Source organism: Anolis sagrei, chromosome 6 (assembly GCF_037176765.1).
Source record: "Anolis sagrei isolate rAnoSag1 chromosome 6, rAnoSag1.mat, whole genome shotgun sequence".
NCBI classification, from domain to species: Eukaryota; Metazoa; Chordata; class Lepidosauria; order Squamata; family Dactyloidae; genus Anolis; species Anolis sagrei.
The window spans coordinates 80131319-80149612 of NC_090026.1; the positions used below are offsets into that span (position 1 = coordinate 80131319).

The 18294-nt window shown below is 38.4% G+C and overlaps 1 protein-coding gene across 1 annotated transcript; it reads left to right on the top strand.

The window, feature by feature from the left end:
* The first annotated feature begins 11 nt into the window (after positions 1–11).
* Positions 12–16535, top strand: EAF1 (ELL associated factor 1). The gene is made up of 6 exons (XM_060781836.2): positions 12–199; positions 5872–5966; positions 8337–8473; positions 9459–9625; positions 10865–11089; positions 11932–16535. The coding sequence occupies exons 1-6, from the start codon at positions 97–99 to the stop codon at positions 11976–11978; spliced, it is 774 nt and encodes a 257-aa protein (XP_060637819.1). The 5' UTR covers positions 12–96; the 3' UTR covers positions 11979–16535.
* Positions 16536–18294: the final 1759 nt, after the last annotated feature.

An 18294-nucleotide genomic window follows, 5' to 3' on the forward strand; every position in this document is an offset into this window, starting at 1 on the left:
CGGAAGAGAAAGCGAAGGGAAGGGAAGGAGGGAAGGGAGGAAGAGAGGGAAGGAGGCAAACGGCGACCGGCATCGTCGTTGCGGCCTGCGGAGGCCATGAACGGCTCGGCGAACCCGCTGCTGGACAAGGAGGAGCACCCGCTGCAGCTGGGAGAGAGCTTCGAGCGGCACCCCAAGGCCTCCTTCCACACCATCCGCTGTGAGTGGGACCCGGTTTACTAGGCCGCGATGCGCACAGGCCTGTTTCCTTCGGCCTTTGATTTGGGACACAGGCGTTGGAGTGGCTCAGTGTTTGGGACTTCAAGCCCCTTTGGTTTGGTGGCATCTCCATTTGAGGGTTTGTTTTAAAGGGGGGGGGGATGTATAGAGTGTTCCCCAAAGTCACAATCAATAGAGGAAATGTAACTTTTGTTTACAAGGTACTCACTACCAACTCTTCTCTACCCTTCCTCGAAGCCTTCTCTGTCATTCATATCTATCTATCTATATCTAATATAAATAAAAATGTAATGTTCGTTTGTGGGATTAACAGAACTCAAAAACCAGTGGGCGAATTGACACCAAATTTGGACAACATACACCTAACAATCCAATGTATGTCCTTCACTCAATTTTTTTTGATTTTGTGATCTGGGAGTTGTAGTTCTTGGGATTTATAGTTCACCTACAATCAAAGAGCATTCTGAACTCCACCAATGATGGAATTGAACCAAACGTGGCATGCAGGACTCTCATGACCAACAGAAAACACTAGAAGGGTTTGGTGGGCACTGACCTTGAGTTTGGGAGTTGTAGTTCACCTACATTCAGAGACCACTGTGGACTCAAACAATGATGGATCTGGACCAAACTTGGCACAAATATTCTATATCTCCAAATATGAACACATTTGGGAGTTGTAGTTACTGGGATTTATAGTTCACCTACAATCGAGCATTCTGAACCCCACCAACAACAGAACTAGGGTAAACTTCCCACACAGAACCCCCATGACCAACAGAAAATACTATATATATAAACCCCTTTTCCTAGTTCCAACAGACCTCACTACCTCTGAGGATGCTTGCCATAGATGCAGGCGAAACGTCAGGAGAAAATGCCTTTAGAACATGGCCATATATTCCGAAAAAACCTACAACAACCCAGAAAATACTGTGGTTTTTGGTGACCCTTCTGACACCACCCTGGTGACACCCCCCCCCCCCCCGGTCTTGACTTCCCAGGTTGAGAAATGCTGCCTTAAGGCCATCCAGTCCAACTCCCTTCACCAGGGCAAGAAAACATAATCAAAGCCCTCCTGACAAAGAGCCATCCAGCCATTCACACACACATATATGTATAATGACAGATGCAGTATCAAAGATTTGAAAGGGACCCCTAAAGAAGGACAATGATATGTTGCATGTCCAGAGTAGGCAAACCAGACAATCTCCACATCAACACTGACAAAGAAACAACAAGAAATACTTTTAACCCACAAGCATAAAGGCATTACATATATTAGAAACCAACATTGTCTCATTACTTTATTTTCCAGATCACCAGACAGGGCCACAGCAACGCGTGGCAGGGGACCACTAGTACAATATATAATCTAAGGCAGGCCTGGGAAAACTTTGGCCCTCCAGGTGTTTGGGACTTCAACTCCCACAATTCCTAACAGTTGTTAGGCCCTCCAGGGAGTTGAAGTCCCAAACACCTGGAAGGCCAAAGTTTGCCCAGGTTTGATCTAAGGCCCCTTCCACACAGCTGTATATAATCCACATTGAACTGGATTATATGGCAGTGTGGACTCAGGGCCCTTCCAGACAGGCCCTGTATCCCAGGATCTGATCCCAGGGTTTCTGTTTTAAACTTGATTATATGAATACTCACTGCCCGATAATCTGGGATAATTCTCTACAAATTGCACTTTTCATTGCTATCTCATCCAGAGGTTTATCATTTTATGCCATACATTTGGCCCACCCATTGTGTTGGATTTTCTATTATGTTATATTGTATTATTTATTTTATTTGATTGGTTAATTTTTACTGTGATGTTATTTTGTTGTTTATATTTTATGTTGTTGTAGTGTTTTGCTGAGCTTGGCCTCATATAATCCGCTTTGAGTCCCCTTTGGGGTGATGGTGGTGAGATAGAAATAAAGTTTATTGTTGTTGTTGTTGTTAACAGAAAACCTGGGATCAGATCTTGGGATATAGGGCCTGTCTAGAAGGGCCCTCAGATAACCCAGTTCAAAGCAGATATTTTGGATTATCTGCCTTGATTTTCTGGGTTATATGGCTGTGATATAATACAATTTTCTCAATTTCTCCCTCTATGTATATAGAGACATTGGGGACACTACCTGGCTTGTAAAGAGTCTGCCTTGAGTTCCTATACTGTACTATTTATAATGGTTTTGTATTGTATTTGTATTTTTTATATTTTATTGCTGTGTTTTGTTGTATATTGATGTATTGCATTGTTGGGCTTGGCCTCATGTAAGCCGCCCCGAGTCCCCTTGGGGGAATGGTGGCAGGGTATAAATATTTTTAAAAAAATATATATCATTATTATTATTAATCTGTAATAAACAGAAAACCTGGGATCAGATCCAGGGATATAGTCCTACATTGCCATGTAAAAGACAGATTATCTGCTTTGAACTTGATTAGATGGCAGTGTAGGCTCATCTAATCCAGTTCAAAGCAGATAATGTGGATTATCTGCTTTGATAAGCTGGATTATATGGCAGTGTAGAAGGGGGCATAGTCTCTTCCATCATAAAATGGAGGACAGGGGGAATGTAGCAGCACCTTTGACTTTGGATTTTTTCTATCAAACAATTTCAAGCCATGAGTAGTTAGACCTATGGATGCAGTTGTGCAGAGGGCTGGCTGGTAACAGCCTTTTATTTTAGCATGAGCTTTCATGGACAGCAACCCACTTCTTTTTTTCGTTAAAGATGTTAACCTTTAAGTAAAGATATATAGAAAAAAGATAGAATCATAGAGTTGGAAGAGACCTCATGGGTCATCCTGCCTAAAAGCAGGAATATTGCATTCAAAGCACCCCTGACAGATGGCCATATATAGAAAAAAGTTTTAAAAGGAAATACAAAGAAGTAAAAGGAAGAAAAACATGACATAATTATTCATATCTCACTTTCTAACATTAAGACAGTTTCTCTTTTTTCCTACAAGTAATTCCTTCTAATCTTCAGAAGGTTACTAGGTCTGTTTTTTTTCTTCTGGTTATTGTTTTCAAGAAAGCCCATAAGGAGTTTCCAGCAAAAAGAACCCCATTATGATCAAACAGATATGAACCCACTTCTTCACAACTCACTTTGTACTGCAACTGAAGCAGAGAGTTGATAACCATGAGAGCTCATGCAAGAATAAAAACCAGTTCGGCCCCTTCCACACAGCTAAATAAAATCCCACATTATCTGCTCTGAACCGGGTTATATGGCAGTGTGGACTCAGATGGACCCAGTTCAAAGCAGATATTGTGGGATTTTCTGCCTTGATATTCTGGGTTATATGGCTGTGTGGAAGGGCCCTTAGTCTTAAAGGTGCTGCTACATGCATACTGTAGTTTCAGGTCTCTGAAAAATGGAGGAATGAAAACCACTTTTGTTCTTTTTGATTTCCTGAGGAGTTTGCCTTCCCTTTTACTAACCCTACTATTATTGTACCATCAACAGCTTCATAACCAAATATTTAGGTGGTGCTGCCTTTCCTGTTGTGAGAATAATTACTTGGGAAAGCTGGGAATAATTGTTGGGAAAGGTGATTGGGCTGCTGTTCAAAACTCAGGAGCTGGACTACTAGAAAGTTGTCAGTCCTCTCATTCCGATTACAAGCCCGATTGCCAGTGCCAAGATGGAAAAGTCAGCAGTTTACAAAAGAGTGGCTGTAATTGCTTGCAGCAGCGAAATCAAGGCCCATATGCGACTTGTTGCAGATTAAATTGGTGTTAAAACAGTAGTGAGAGGAATCAACTAGGATATATAAACCCATTTCCCTAGTTCCAACAGAGCTCACAACCTCTGAAGATGCTTGCCATAGATGCAGGCGAAACGTCAGGAGAGAATGCCTCTAGAACATGGACATATAGCCCGAAAAAACCTACAACAACCCAGTCAACTAGGAAGTTGGCATCCTGGACTTGAACATGTTTCTGTGAAACACATTATCGTTTGGAAGATTGTCCTTCTCCATCTCAAAGTGTGATCACTTATCTTTCTCCCTTTATCACATTGGATTAGCATCCAGTAGGTTGCTGTTCATTTTTCCAGACAAAGGACTGTATGTAAAGTAGAATAAACAGCCAGGTTTGCCAATTCCTGTGGTGATTACAGTGTACTGCAGACATCAAATCATATTAATGCTTATTCAATAACGTTAGAAATTCCATTTGATTTCTCTGGAACAATCTGCTGTTAAAAGCAGGAAAAACGGGCCAGGCTGCATCATTTATTTAGGTCAGCAACCTGCCTAGAGTTGTTAAAAACTAAGAGAGAAGGAGTCCTTTCACACTGCAAAATTATAGTGCTAAGTTCCATTTTGACTTCCATTGTTCCACCCTATGGAATTCTGAGGTTTTCAGATGATGATAATAGTGGTGATTATTTTATTCATGTATAGCCTGCTTTTAATGGTAGTCAAGACAGCTTAAAATATATTTTGAAACACTAAAGAATTGTACAATACACTCCAATAAAATAAGATAAAATTAGAGGACAACTAGTCATCTACAACTAATGTGGATATTTTGTTTAGATTTATGTTATTACAGAATTTTGTCTGATTACATGTAGTTTAATTTATTGATGTCAGGTTTAATTTACTGATTGTAGGTCTTAATTTGATGTTAGGTTTTACTGTTACTTTTATATGTGGGGGTTTTCTGGGATTTTATGTTAGTATCATGTGTTTTTTGTAGGCATTGAATGTTTGCCATTGTTACTGTATGCTGGAATCTGCCCTGAGTCCTCTTGGGGAGATGGGGCAGAATAAAAATAAAGTATTCTTCTTCTTATTATTATTATTATTATCAATGTATAAAGTTTAAAAAAGCCCGATGGTACAAGAAGGTACAACTAGACAGTTCTCCCCAATGTAGAAGCCCCTGGGGGTCATAGGATGGGAATATGGTGGACACATTGTAGAATCATAGCACTGTGGTGTGAAATAAGGATGGGTAAGTTGTCCTCTGTTGTCAGACTTGTCCTTCTGATGTTGTTTTTCCTTGCCACTGACAGTGCTGAGTAAGGCACCCTGCTCCATAAAATAATTCAGACTGTCAATTGCTATAGTTGTGGACCAAGATAGCTGGATTTTGGACATAGAGCAGATGGCTGTTTAGTTTCTTGGCCTACAAGCAACAGCTGCTTGACCAAAGCGAGGAGACAGGATCCTCTGAGGATGCTCGCCATAGATGCAGGTGAAACATCAGAAGAGAATGCTTCTAGAACATGGCCACATAGCCCAAAAAAACCTACAACAACCCAGTACTGCTTCTTTTAGGTTCTTCCTGGAATGGACTATGTTTCCACCTTTTGTTGCTCTACTCAGAGAAGGGAATGGTTCCTTTTCTTTTATAAGAGTTAAGGTATAGTACTTAGATTAATCAGTGGATAAGGTAACCTAGGGTTTTTTTGGAGTAAGTTTTTGACATATACATCAAATACAAGAACAGTAGTAGAGGACTCTATGAATCGAGGCTATTGACTGGATGAAAAGAAAAGACAACTATCAAAAAGATTTTGCTGTTAAATATTATTTTTAAGTCCAGTAACTCCTGACCTGAAAGTTCTGCTGAGGAGGAGTTACTAAAAGTGGAACTAAGGTATGATTAAAACCAGTTCTTGTTCCTTCTAGATGACTTTAAACCAGCATCAATAGACACATCTTCTGAGGGGGAGCTGCAAGTTGGTAAAGGAGATGAAGTCACAATTACATTGCCACATATCCCAGTAAGTTTACTACTGTAGGTTAAAATGGAGACTTTCCAAAGAAGTCATGTGTTTAGAACTTTTAATTCATAACCAAGAACAGCAGTGTATATTTTATAAGCACTGAGAACACTTTGTAACCAGTAAGACTCATTAAATTGGAGCTAACCAGATTTACCTGTTTTAGGCACCTTGTTCTGTAGGGTCAACAACACAGCGTATGTAATTTCTTGGTATAATATGTACATTAAGGTTTGTGGGTTTTCTTCCTGGCTACTTCTTTAATTGATATGAATTATACAGGCTATCCAAACTTATCTTTACAATTTCAATTGTATGTAGAATTGAAATTGTAAGGAGAGTTTTCATACACTGCAGTTGTGGACTGTTTCTTTTATTTTAATACTTGGAAAATTGTAAATATGTGCCTAAAATTCACTTTTGGAAACATTTACTCAGAATATATATTTTATTATTTTTATTATTTAATAAATTATGAAATATCATTCAGGATATATTTTATTCCCAATGCGTTTTGCAATCATCAGTAACACTATACAAAATAACATTAGCATGTTTAAACATAAAAAGAATATGCAAATTGAATTTTATTCTTGTTGGAAGCAAACAGGTACAGAATACAAATGAACACATGGGCTGTGTATTTTGTAGATGAAACAGAGGTCAAATATACAGGAGCTTTCAGATCATTTTTCTGATTTATGATGACCATAAGACAAACTTGTCAGATGCTTTTCAAAGCAAGTTTCTGATAAGAATTTGCCTGTGTTTTGCTTTTAGGCTGAGAGAGTGTGTCTTGTCCTAGAACAGAACATTCAGCACATTGATCACACTATCTGATACAGGGTAGAGCAGCGGGGGGGATATACTTCTCTCATTAATGCACATTAACAGATATGAAGCAGAATCCTACATTGAGCAAACTGGACTTGATGACCTCCCTTCCAACCTGGTAATGCATTGTGGGCTTTAGCCATCCATGTTGTTTTTGTTGTTGTGTGCCTTCATGTCATTTCTAATTTATGGTAATCCTAAAATAAAATGTTCATATGGTCTTGACAAGATTTTGCTCAGGGTCATTTGCCTTTCCTTTCCTCTTCAGTTGAGGTAACGTGTTTTGCCCCAGGACATCCAGAGGGTTTTCATGGCTGAGCAGGGATTTGAACCTACGTCTCCTAGAGTCCAATTCTGTAAGCACTACACACTGGTTTATCCTGAGTGTGTGTGTGTGTAATGTTTAATTGCAATCACAGTTGAATGTAATTGCAATTAAATTCAAGTGTTGAATGCTGACACTTCCCTGTCAAGAATGGATCAAGACTTCATAGCTTCCATGACAATTATGGTTCCATCCCACGTGACACTTGGCCCTACTCATGCCACGGGGCAAACTCTGGACCTGGTTTTCTGTGCTGCATAGAATGATGATGATCTTAATGCAGAATAATTTTCTGCCCTTCCATTGTCATAAACAGATTATTACCTGGTCAGCTTTGAACTTGCTGAGACTTGGACCTTCTGAAGAATTAGGGACCCACTAGGACAGTGGTTCTCAATCTAGGGTCCCCAGGTGTTTTTGGCCTACAACTCCCAGAAATCCCAGCCAGTTTACCAGCTGTTAGGATTTCTGGGAGTTGAAGGCTAAAAATATCTGGGGAGCCCAGGTTGAGAACCAATACACTAGGATGATCCACTGCAGGAGGCTGATGGCTCTGGACAGATTCATCTCAGAATAGCACCATGCAGATAAAATGGATTAGATTTGTTTTTACTTGGATGTTGTATTTGATACAGTTCCTCTTGCATGAGCTTTGGTGAGACATACTTTCTCACCCTTAAAAGAATGGCAATGGAAAACCGCCTTTGAACAAATCTTGCCAGGAAAAATCTGGGATAGGGTCACTATAAATTAGATGACTTGAAGGCACACCATAACCACCTCCACAGTGTCATTACTGAGCTATCAAAAAAGTGTTATGAAAATTAAAATAAAACATCTTTTGGTTTTAAGTTTATGCTTAACTATTTGAATTGCTTCCCCTTTCATGGATCCCTCTGTGTTAGTAACATTAAAGTATAGGAGATCAAATCAGCAGATATTACATCAATACATTTTTTAAAATTCTGTTTCATGACTATTAGAACTGAAAATATTGGGTTGAGTTGTGAATTAGTCATGCATAGGCTCATTGAAATTAGTTAATTAAGTCTTAATTATTTCATTGAGTCTGCTCTAACTGCAATCCATAAACAGGGAATTGTTACCTTGGAAATGAGAAAGTAGCTTCAGCATTTTTAGTAAAGTAGTTTCATGTGAATATACATGTTTGTTTAGATGTAAAAGTAATATGTGTTTTTCTCACATGTCAGGGTTCCACTCCTCCAATGACTCTTTTCAAGGGAAATAAAAGGCCATACCAAAAGGACTGTGTACTTATTATCAATCATGATACTGGGGAATATGTGCTTGAAAAACTAAGCAGCAGCATTCAAGTCAAGAAGACAAGGTAACAATGACTGGCACAAGCTTAAAAGCCTAACTGATACTTGGAGAAACAGAGCAAAATATATCATTTCTACTTCTAAATGCAGGGATCAGACTGTAAGCAAGATCCATGTAACTGTGTGCATCCAGACTCTAGGGTGAATGCAGTTTGACAGTATTGACAGTATACTATGGAATCCTGGGAGTTGTAGTTTTGTAAGGCACCAGCACCTTTTGGCAGAGAAGACTAGAGACTGTGTAAAACGACGACTCCCATGATTCCATAACATTGAGCCATGGTAGTTAAAGTGGTGTCACACTGCAGTAATTCTACAGTGTAGATACACCCTTCTTTGAATTATGGAAAGTATCCAGAAGGGTAACAAGAAGATGTACACTGATCTCTCAACCCCATCCAGCTGAAAACTGTATCCCTCTTCATTGAACTGAGGGAATCGGATTTTCAGTGGAGGAAATTGAATACAGCTTGCCTTGTATGTTTAGACATTAGCCTGTTTTAAACAGATGAGCAAACAAAATTATTACTGTGACATATTAACATATTGAAGAGAGTGCTGACCTTATTCCTGCCATGTTAACTTTCCAAACATGGAAAATCCTTGAAATGTAGATGTACAAATGCATCGTCCATCATCTCAAGTGTAACAGTCTGGGCAGGGTGTGCCCTGTGCTGTTGTTACCTATTTGAATTTGTATCATCCTAGAGACTAGGCAGCATGGACCAGGCAGTGGTTTTGTATTTTTAAGGATCATAGATTTTCTTGTGAGAGGTAACAAAACACTTCACCTCTCATTTTCTCATTAAGTCAGTGTTACATTTAAATGGATTGTGCATCAATATTTTAAAATACAATATTAATTTTAGAGAAATTTTTGAAAGGATGAAAGAGTTTATTTAAAAGGGAGAATTATATATAAAATATTATTATAAGATATTGTAGTGTGTTGCTAGTATCATTTTCTGTGTTCATTATCTTTTGTTGTAGAGCTGAAGGCAGTAGTAAAATCCAAGCTCGAATAGAGCAACAATCTGCCCGAGCTTCACAACCTTCCACCCAGTTCAGAGCTCCTACAAAGCCAGCAGCTGGTCCCAAAACCTCTCCATTGAAAGACAATCCTTCACCGGAACCTCAGTTGGACGATATTAAGAGAGGTATGGATATCATAACCTTGCAGCAGGGGCTTTCCTGCATTTATGAGCCAGTTAGAGCATTAAGATCGGCAGAGGAGGTCCTACTCTTGCTCCCGCCAGCCTCGCAGGCACGACTGGTGGGGACGAAAGACAGGGCCTTCTTGGTGGTGCCCCCTTGACTGTGGAATTCCTTCCCCAGCGAGATCAGCTCGGCCCTCTCTGTCCTGACATTTCAGAAACTACTTAAAATGTGGCTTTTAAAGCAAGCATTTTGGGTGTGAGAAAAAGTAGTCAAGATAACTTTGAGATTGGTGCAATGTTGAATGTTTGCTGTGTCCAATGTTTTTAGTTAACTTGTTTTTAATCTACTCTTATATGCTATTTTAGTTATGTAACGTATTATATATTTTTGCGGTACTGAATTTTGCCATTTACTGTGTTGTCAACCACTTTGAGTCCCCCCCCAGGGACTGAGTAAAGCAATATATAAATGAAACAAATAAATCAATAAATAAATTACTAGCTGGCAAAGCTATGCCAGGTGAGAATGGTTGGAGGGGGTAGAGGTGAGTTTGATGTGCCACCAAACAGGAGGCACATCAAACTCATCTGCACACCGGACAACAGCCAGCGGCACTACAGACTGACCTGTGCAGTAAGTCTTACAAATCTCCATTTCAAATGGTGGACAGCTCAGGTGGCATTACATTTGTTGTGTTAAATATGGTTTGGGGCTCTAGAAGTATTTGTGTTTTTTTCATTTTCACAGAGATTCGGTGTCCCTAGCCCCCCCCCCCCAAAATGGAGGGCCAAATGTAAATGTGTATGTAATAGTGTTTTAAATCATATATCTGTTTCAGATTTCCTGTCATGAGAAGTCAATATGTGGTAATGTCTAGTTACTTGCATTAGTTGACTTGGCCATAGTGTAGCATACTACCTAAATTTACTAAATTGCACTAATATTATGAATAGCATTTTTTTAAAAAAGATGCATGGTATTCATAAGGTCAAAATGCATGCAAGTAGAGGAACACCCAGTGAACAACCCACCAGGCTGGATTTTTGGGCTTCTTGTTTTCTTCCACATCTTCACATCTTTATATCGTTATACCTAATGAAATATTCTGGACAACTTGAAACCTCCCAGGGATATTATTCCATTCTAACATTGTGAAGATGTCCATGGCTTGCAAACTTGCGCATCCTCCAGAACTCTGTTAATTTATTGATTCTATTGCAAACATTCTTTCATTCTAGAGTTAAGAGCTGAGGTTGACATTATTGAGCAGATGAGCAGCAGTAGTGGCAGCAGCTCCTCGGATTCAGAGAGTTCCTCGGGGAGTGAGGATGAAAGTTCCAGCAGCGGCAAGGATGAAGCAGCACACCCTTCCCCTTCTCAGCAGTTCCACAACAGGAATGCAGTTGCTAACGGTACAGGTACCGGCAGGCCGCAAGGAAGCAATCATCTCATGAATACTCTTAGTAAGTTCTTTCTCTGTCTCAGCTGTCAGTCACAGGGTATAGATTTTTTTAAGGGACAGAGTACAGGACACATTACCTTCAGTTGACCTCAGTTTTCAAAATAAGAAATCCCTTTGGGAGAGAAGCATTCGGAACCAAAAAAAAAAAATACATTTGCAATGGTTGAGCTCATCCCATTCACTGCCTGTTATTTTCTCTCTGAATTCCCATTTCCTAAAGTTAGTTCTTTTTCAACCAGTATGAGGGTAGTTTGCATGCCTTTTTAAGGCATACTTGGTCATAATTGGGTGGCCTTGTCAGGCTTGCATCTACATATCTGAGAGCAGGGTTTGCTGTCCTAATGAAAACAATGTTGATTTTGTAGGTTCCCCATCCCATCTACTTATGTTTCTTTAACTTTATTTTTTACCAAAGTTCTCGTGTTTGATTGGGATAATAGATGCAAATGTCCAGTATGATATTTTTGGTCATGCTGGGTAAAATTAGAAAAGCATGGCTATACCTGTAAGCATTTTAAGCCCTGTAAATAAATAATGAAGAAAGATAGAAGCTGAACAGGGCTCTGTAGACTGGCTCCACCCAAGGTGGCTCTGCTTAGTCAAGAAGGTTGTAAAGCGTTAAGTTTCCAGGTCACTGCTACCTTTAGGCTTCAAGTGATTGTTAAACCAGTGAGCACTGGGCAGAACTTCCATTTAAAACATACCCTGTAGAACTAAGTCCTATTAAAATCTAAGGAGAGCATCTTCTCATTTTCCCTCAGTTTGGAGAGAAATCCAGCAATTCTTCAATGTGTAACATACATAGAAAATAATGTAACTTTTCCTTTTTTTAAAAAAATGCAGGAAATGACTTGCAGTTGAGTGAATCTGGGAGTGACAGCGATGATTAGAATGAGGTTTCTCCTGTGGTTTCCTGTTGCAAATATGCAGTAAGAATGACATCAAGTGAAAGCTGGTTTGAGACACAGCTGAGCAAACATGCGATTTTGGAAGGTGCAAAGGCAGCGAATGTTCCTGAAGCAAGGCTTATATTGTGTTAATTTTATGTGCACATTGTGTATGTTGTGTATATTCTTCTGAAGTTTTTAAACGGATGTGAATATACTAATATAGTAATCTGTGTTCATTCTGCGCTGACACTCTATAAAGCTTAAATAATAATAAGTGTGATGTAATCCAGTAGAACTCTTGCTTTTAGGAATAGTTTGGTGCCCTGGCAGTTTTAAAGCAAAAGTTGTCTATAGTCCAAATATATGCCAGGTTAACCATTTTGAAAATCAAATAGGAAATGTAGTGCAGATTTGAAAGGAAGACATCACATTGAGATATACCATTATATTGGGTTTGCTGAGCTTAAGGCAGAATTATGAATGCCTTGATGTAAAAACTGTCTGCAGGCAAGGAACCTTTAGTAAACTGGAAGAGCACCACTTCTTCTTTTTGCCTTCTGGATTCTTGGTATGCCCCTAAATGGCTGACAGACCTACATGTGGATGGGTAGGCACACTGTTTAATCTTCTCATAGAGTAATATGAATTCATGAATTTATTTAGAGGACTAAGTTAAGGCTTTTCTGTTCCTAAAAGCTGATACAATAATTATTTTTGGTAATAATAATATTAAAACTTTATTTATATTCCACCCTATCTCCTCAAGAGGACTCAGGGCGGATGACAACAAACAAAAAACACAAACATTCAATGCCTCAGTACAACAACAAATGCCAACATAATAGCCCAAAGTAATCCAACATATAAAAACAACTTATAACATGACATCTATAGAGTAAATAAAACTTAACCTATCAAAAAATTATATCTAACATAAAACCTGAACATAAAATATCAGAATTAAGGAACACACTGGGAGGAAATGTTTTCATACTTTTCTTCTTGTGCTTAATTAAGTTTTTCTTTCTTTCCTGTAATGTGTTATAACATACAACTTCATGTATTTGTTGATCTTGTGCAGTTTCACCAACCGTTCAAGCATTTCTTGATTGTTCGCAGTCAATTCGATATTCAGTCCTGAAGCGGGCAGGTACTATCTCGGTCATGTCCTGACTGGGCTTGATGTTTTTAATGTGTTTCAGTAAAAGGCAGAGTATAAACAAACCGATAATTGTAACAAGTAGCTCTGTACCAATAGCATACAACTTCTCTAGGCACCTTTTGGAAATGTCTAAGAGAAAAATACTATGCTGTACTTCACAGTCTGAGCCATAAAGACCATTAGATGGCTTTCTCATCAACAATTGCTCTGCTTCCTGTGCCAATAAATGAAAGCCAACTGTTGCCCAGGCTGGTATTTGGCAACTGAGAATATTCTGCAGGATGACTAAAGACGAGATTATGATTCCCACTGCCACAGCCATTACAGCCACCATACTTAGCTTCCCGGCTGAAGGTGGAAATGGCATGTGAGGGGAGGGAGTATTGTTTAAAAAACAACAGTTTAACTAAGAAGCATTAACATTCCCTTTATGACTTTTGTACAATAAATTCTAAATATCCCACAACTCCATTCTCATATAAAGGATGCTCATTGGTCTGCAGCCTATATGCATGGTGTTGTCTCACATGCGTCAGGACTTCATATTGGCCCAATCCCATGTTTTGTGCTTTAAGTTGCTTCGGACTTAGATTCGCCATATCATGAGGTTTTCTTGGCAAAATTCATTGAGAGGGGGTTTGCCCTTGCTTTCTTCTGAAGTTGAGTGTTTCCTTACCTAAGGTCACCCAGTGGATTTTCATGGCTGAACTGAAATTCAAACCCTGGACTCCGAAGTCATAGTCCAGTGCTCAGACCACTATACCACACTGGCTTCCATCTGAGCACATTAGGAAACATGTGCTAATATATTTGGAAGCCCCAGAAATGTGATACCTTTGTGATAGTTTTCTTGGAAATATGTCTTGTTTTCCCAACATAAGTATGGCAAGGAAATGTTGAAGCTCATAATTGCTCAAATTGAAAAATATTTCCCTATATGGAGTTCCAGAACAAACACTACCCAGAATAGAGCTTACTTTGCTTCCACCTAGTAATCAGTTTTAGCTGCCAAGCTATGTTGATCTGTAGTGGGCACAACTTTTCATGGATTATTTGTTATAATCTGCATCATGCATGCAATGTGCAGCAAGATTACCTTGACCACAGTACAATAATTCATATAAAATGCAGAAATTGAATGTAGAAATAATCAATGAGCCAAAACTCATTTAACAATGGAGAGATGTAAAATTCCAATAAAATGAAAAATCAGCATTTAACTGGTATCTAAAACTATGGGCTTGTTGACTGATGGGAATTTCTGCTGCTTCAGAGGTCAAGAATTTTGTCTCCCATCTGATTTTTCAAAAATGCTTCCTCTCAATCCAAGTGTCTAATAACTATGAGAGTTTATTATATTTTATAGAGCAGGGAGGAAGGATTGTCTTCCGTATCTTTACATCTACACAGTATATGTACTTTAAAGACCTTTTGAGTTAAGTGTAGTCTAGTTATTAAAATGTTAACAAGCAGGAATGTGTATATTTTGTGTTCTTAAATGAAGAAATATGAGAAACTCTTACGCATTATAAAATACAAACTATTTTTCTAGATTAATCTGATTTATATTGTTACATTTGTGTACAATTTTATGTGTTGATAGACAAATGTGTAAAATAATGTTTTTTGAGACTGAAATGGGATGGACTGATCAGGGAACTTGTGAAGAAATATGAAGAAAATGTATAGATTTCTTGGGAATCCCATGGAACCTCAGCTGTAGACTGTCATTTATCTCTCATTCCATATTTAAGGATTAGAGGTTTTTAGGCGTGTTCAATCTGAGGTCTTTGCTTTAATGGTCTCTTGCTTTATTTTGCTTTATTAGAGCAAGAGATCATTAACTTTGCCTTAATTATCTCTTGCTCTAGCAGGCAAAAGAAAACAGATAAAATTCTACTTCTAATTAAATAAAGGTGCCTTAGTTGTATATGAATTTAAGCAGAGATCCATGTTTTCATTTGAAGTTCTGCCATTTTGCACAATTGTTGTACCAAAGTTATAATCCCATCTTCAAAATACCTGTGGAAAAGACCAGTTGCATACTTTGGTGGCAAACTATAACTGACTGTTACACAGATGAAGCAGCAATATGGCTGTGGCACTTGAGGAAATGTCTCTCATGTGTGCTTTTGTGCCAGTCTTGAAAAGTAATAGGTGGGCCTTATATGGATGTTGTCATGATAATCGGTAGGCTGAAAGAGAAACTCTCATTACTCACTGCTAGCATGGAACTGGGATGGACAGAATCAGAGGCCTAGAATTTGGAAATACTGCTTATTTTGGATCCTAGGCCACAAAATCCTTGACTTGAGGATTCTGGAGGTTGTGACAAAAAAAACTGTGTTAAAACCAGGTAAGCTTTAAGAATCAAGTGAGGTAGAGCTTAGCCAACTGTGCTTCTCTTAACTCGTGCAGAAACTGCTGTAGCTAAAATTAGTGTAATACATTCATGTGAGTGCTTTGCTATTTGAATTTTAGGATGCTTGGCTCCAAAATGTTCCACACCATAAAGTGAATTGAACTATCCATACCAAATATTCTCCACATGCTTGGCTTTCTAACTTCCTAACATAATTGGAAAAAAAAATCAGTATTTTTTCCCCTAAACGTTGCATTCTTCTGAAACTTCTTAAGCATATAGATAGGGTAATTCACAAATTCAGAATGTAGAGCTCATCAGAATGTTGTTTTTAAGCAGGTTTCCAAGCCTTATAGCTATAAAAGTTAAGCATTATTTTAATAAGCATTCTGCAAAGATGCAGCACACGTTTTCAGTAGTGAAAAGACAAGGCTTTCGTATCTGATAGTGTTTATTGTTCTCCATGGCTACTTGCAGAGGGCAAGTACAGTATAGTAATATAATGAATCACCAATATCTTCTACACATTAACTTTACCAGAGTGTAATTCTGACTTAGCCTATGTGGATTGTACTGCAAATAGTTTACATTTTGATGTTCTGTGTATCAACATGAAGAAAATATTTGCTCCAAAAGCTAAATAAAGATTGAAGTATTAAATTTGTATGGAATATGCCTGTGCAATGGAACTTTTGTATCAGTTCGCTATCTTCTTAAAAGATCATGCTTCGCGTAAGTCTCATACCAATTGATTTAAAAGGCTGTGGTACCAGATTGGCCATGTACAGAGCAGAACTGAAGCAACCGAGACCTATTTCAAGCATTAAAGAGGTCAAAGTAGAACTAAAGCTTATTTCAGATATACTATTTTTGTGTAATATACTATTTTGAGATCGTAAATATATTTGCCTCGTTAGTCTAATAATATATGTTTACATTTATGTAAATTGTATATACACCTAATTGTACATTTTGTAGTAATTTTTCTTTTTAAGATTTTATTTAAATAAAAAATGAACTTCAGCAATCTAAATTTTGTGCTTCGTTCCTCGTAAGAGTTTTCTCTAGCTCATCAGAAATCTGGGCTCACACATTAATTAGTGGTAATTATTTCACAGTATCTAGTGCTTTACACTAACAAAGATAGAATGCATGATATAAGTTTTATTTTACCTTCAGTGTTAGCAAAAGCTTGATTTTTGGTTTGTCAGTTCCACAGAACTGGGATCACAGTTTATTCTTTTTAAAATAGTTAAAGAAAATATGGGGGTGAAGGGGAAGTGAGCTTCACAAAATATGGAGTAGGGGGAGCAGCATGTGTGGTGTAGAAGGTGGTCCTTTGAGTTTTATGGCATCACATTTACCATGTAAGAAGAATCTTACTATGTAAGATTCATCGTCATTTAAGGAAAATGGAAGGTGCAGAGTCAAAACGAGTGAGGGGATTGGAAAGGATCTCACTTTTGGGGAAAAAGACAATGAGCCCAAAATCCACAGCATCAAACCGAGTGTTTGCCCATGGCAAGACGCTTATTCTATGATTCTGGAAGGGTAAGATTTCCAAGTCTACATTGCTACACAAAAACTGCAGTTAGCAAATAGAATTCCTCAGACAGCCCTTGCAACAAGCAGCATGTTTATTTATTGCAGGCGCTAATTACAACACTAAATGACGGGACAAAATGCAGTAATGACCATTTCACAAGTCTGAGTAAAAAACAAAGATGTGGCTTGAATCAAAGGGAAAAGAGTTTTTGGTCCTAGAAATATGTCTTATGAACCAGATTACAAGGGGTAGACTGCTAAGAAAGCTCATGTAAAGCAAAGACTGAGCCAAGTAATCCTTAGAGGCATAACAAAGTTCCACAAGAAATACTTCATTCATTCTGTTTCTAACAATCTCAAGTAGTTGTCGAAAGCTTTCATAGCTTCTGTGAGTTTTACGGGCTATATGGCCATGTTCAAGAAGCATTTTCTCCTGACGTTTCACCCGCATCTATAACAAGCATCCTCAGAGGTTGTGAAGTCTGTTGGAAACGAGGCAAGTGAGGTTTATATATCTATGGAATGTCCAGGGTGGAAGAAAGAACTCTTGTCTGCTTGAGGCAAGTGTCAATGTTGGAATTGGCCACCTTGATTAGCATTGAATGGCCTTGCAGCTTCAAAGACTGGCTGATTCTCAAGCATGTGACAATTTACTACACATTCCGTACTGCATGGAGAAAGACAAATATTTTGATTAAATTAAAGTAAAGGAGACCACAGAACTTTCATAAAGATATATAGCCGAGCCTACTACTCTTGAGACCTTTTCACTCTTAGATGCTATGAGTATCCTAGTCAAATTCCTTTTCTTAGAACAAAGAGAAATTAGAAAGCATGCCAAGATATCTCTTCTTCCAATGTGGTGCCCAATGTTTAACTACAATTTCTATCATCTATGACCAGTGGCCAGTCTGGTTGGGTCGGTTGGAGCTGCAATCTGGAGGATGCCATGTTGACAAAGACAATGCTCGGGTGATACCCACCCAAAGTACAAAAGGACTTTGAGATCTCAGTAACTGAATTGGACATAATTTCTGGTTAGAAAACTAAACAGAGCTTAGGAAAGTATATTTGAATAAATAACACAGTCACTCACTCAGCATTGAAGTTAATGCAATTTGTGGAATTCTGGGAGTTGTCAAAACATATTTATTTCTCAAGGTCTGTTATTCTGTGCCCTGTTAGAATGGATTCACAGTGTAGAATTAATTCAGTTTGACACCACTTTAACTGCCTTGGCTCCGTGC

Coding starts and splice junctions, on each gene's coding strand:
- EAF1 (XM_060781836.2), top strand. CDS start 97: ATGAACGGCTCGGCGAACCCGCTGCTGGACAAGGAGGAGCACCCGCTG. Junction 5,967..8,336: donor TTACATTGCCACATATCCCA/GTAAGTTTACTA, acceptor CTCACATGTCAG/GGTTCCACTCCTCCAATGAC. Junction 9,626..10,864: donor GTTGGACGATATTAAGAGAG/GTATGGATATCA, acceptor CTTTCATTCTAG/AGTTAAGAGCTGAGGTTGAC.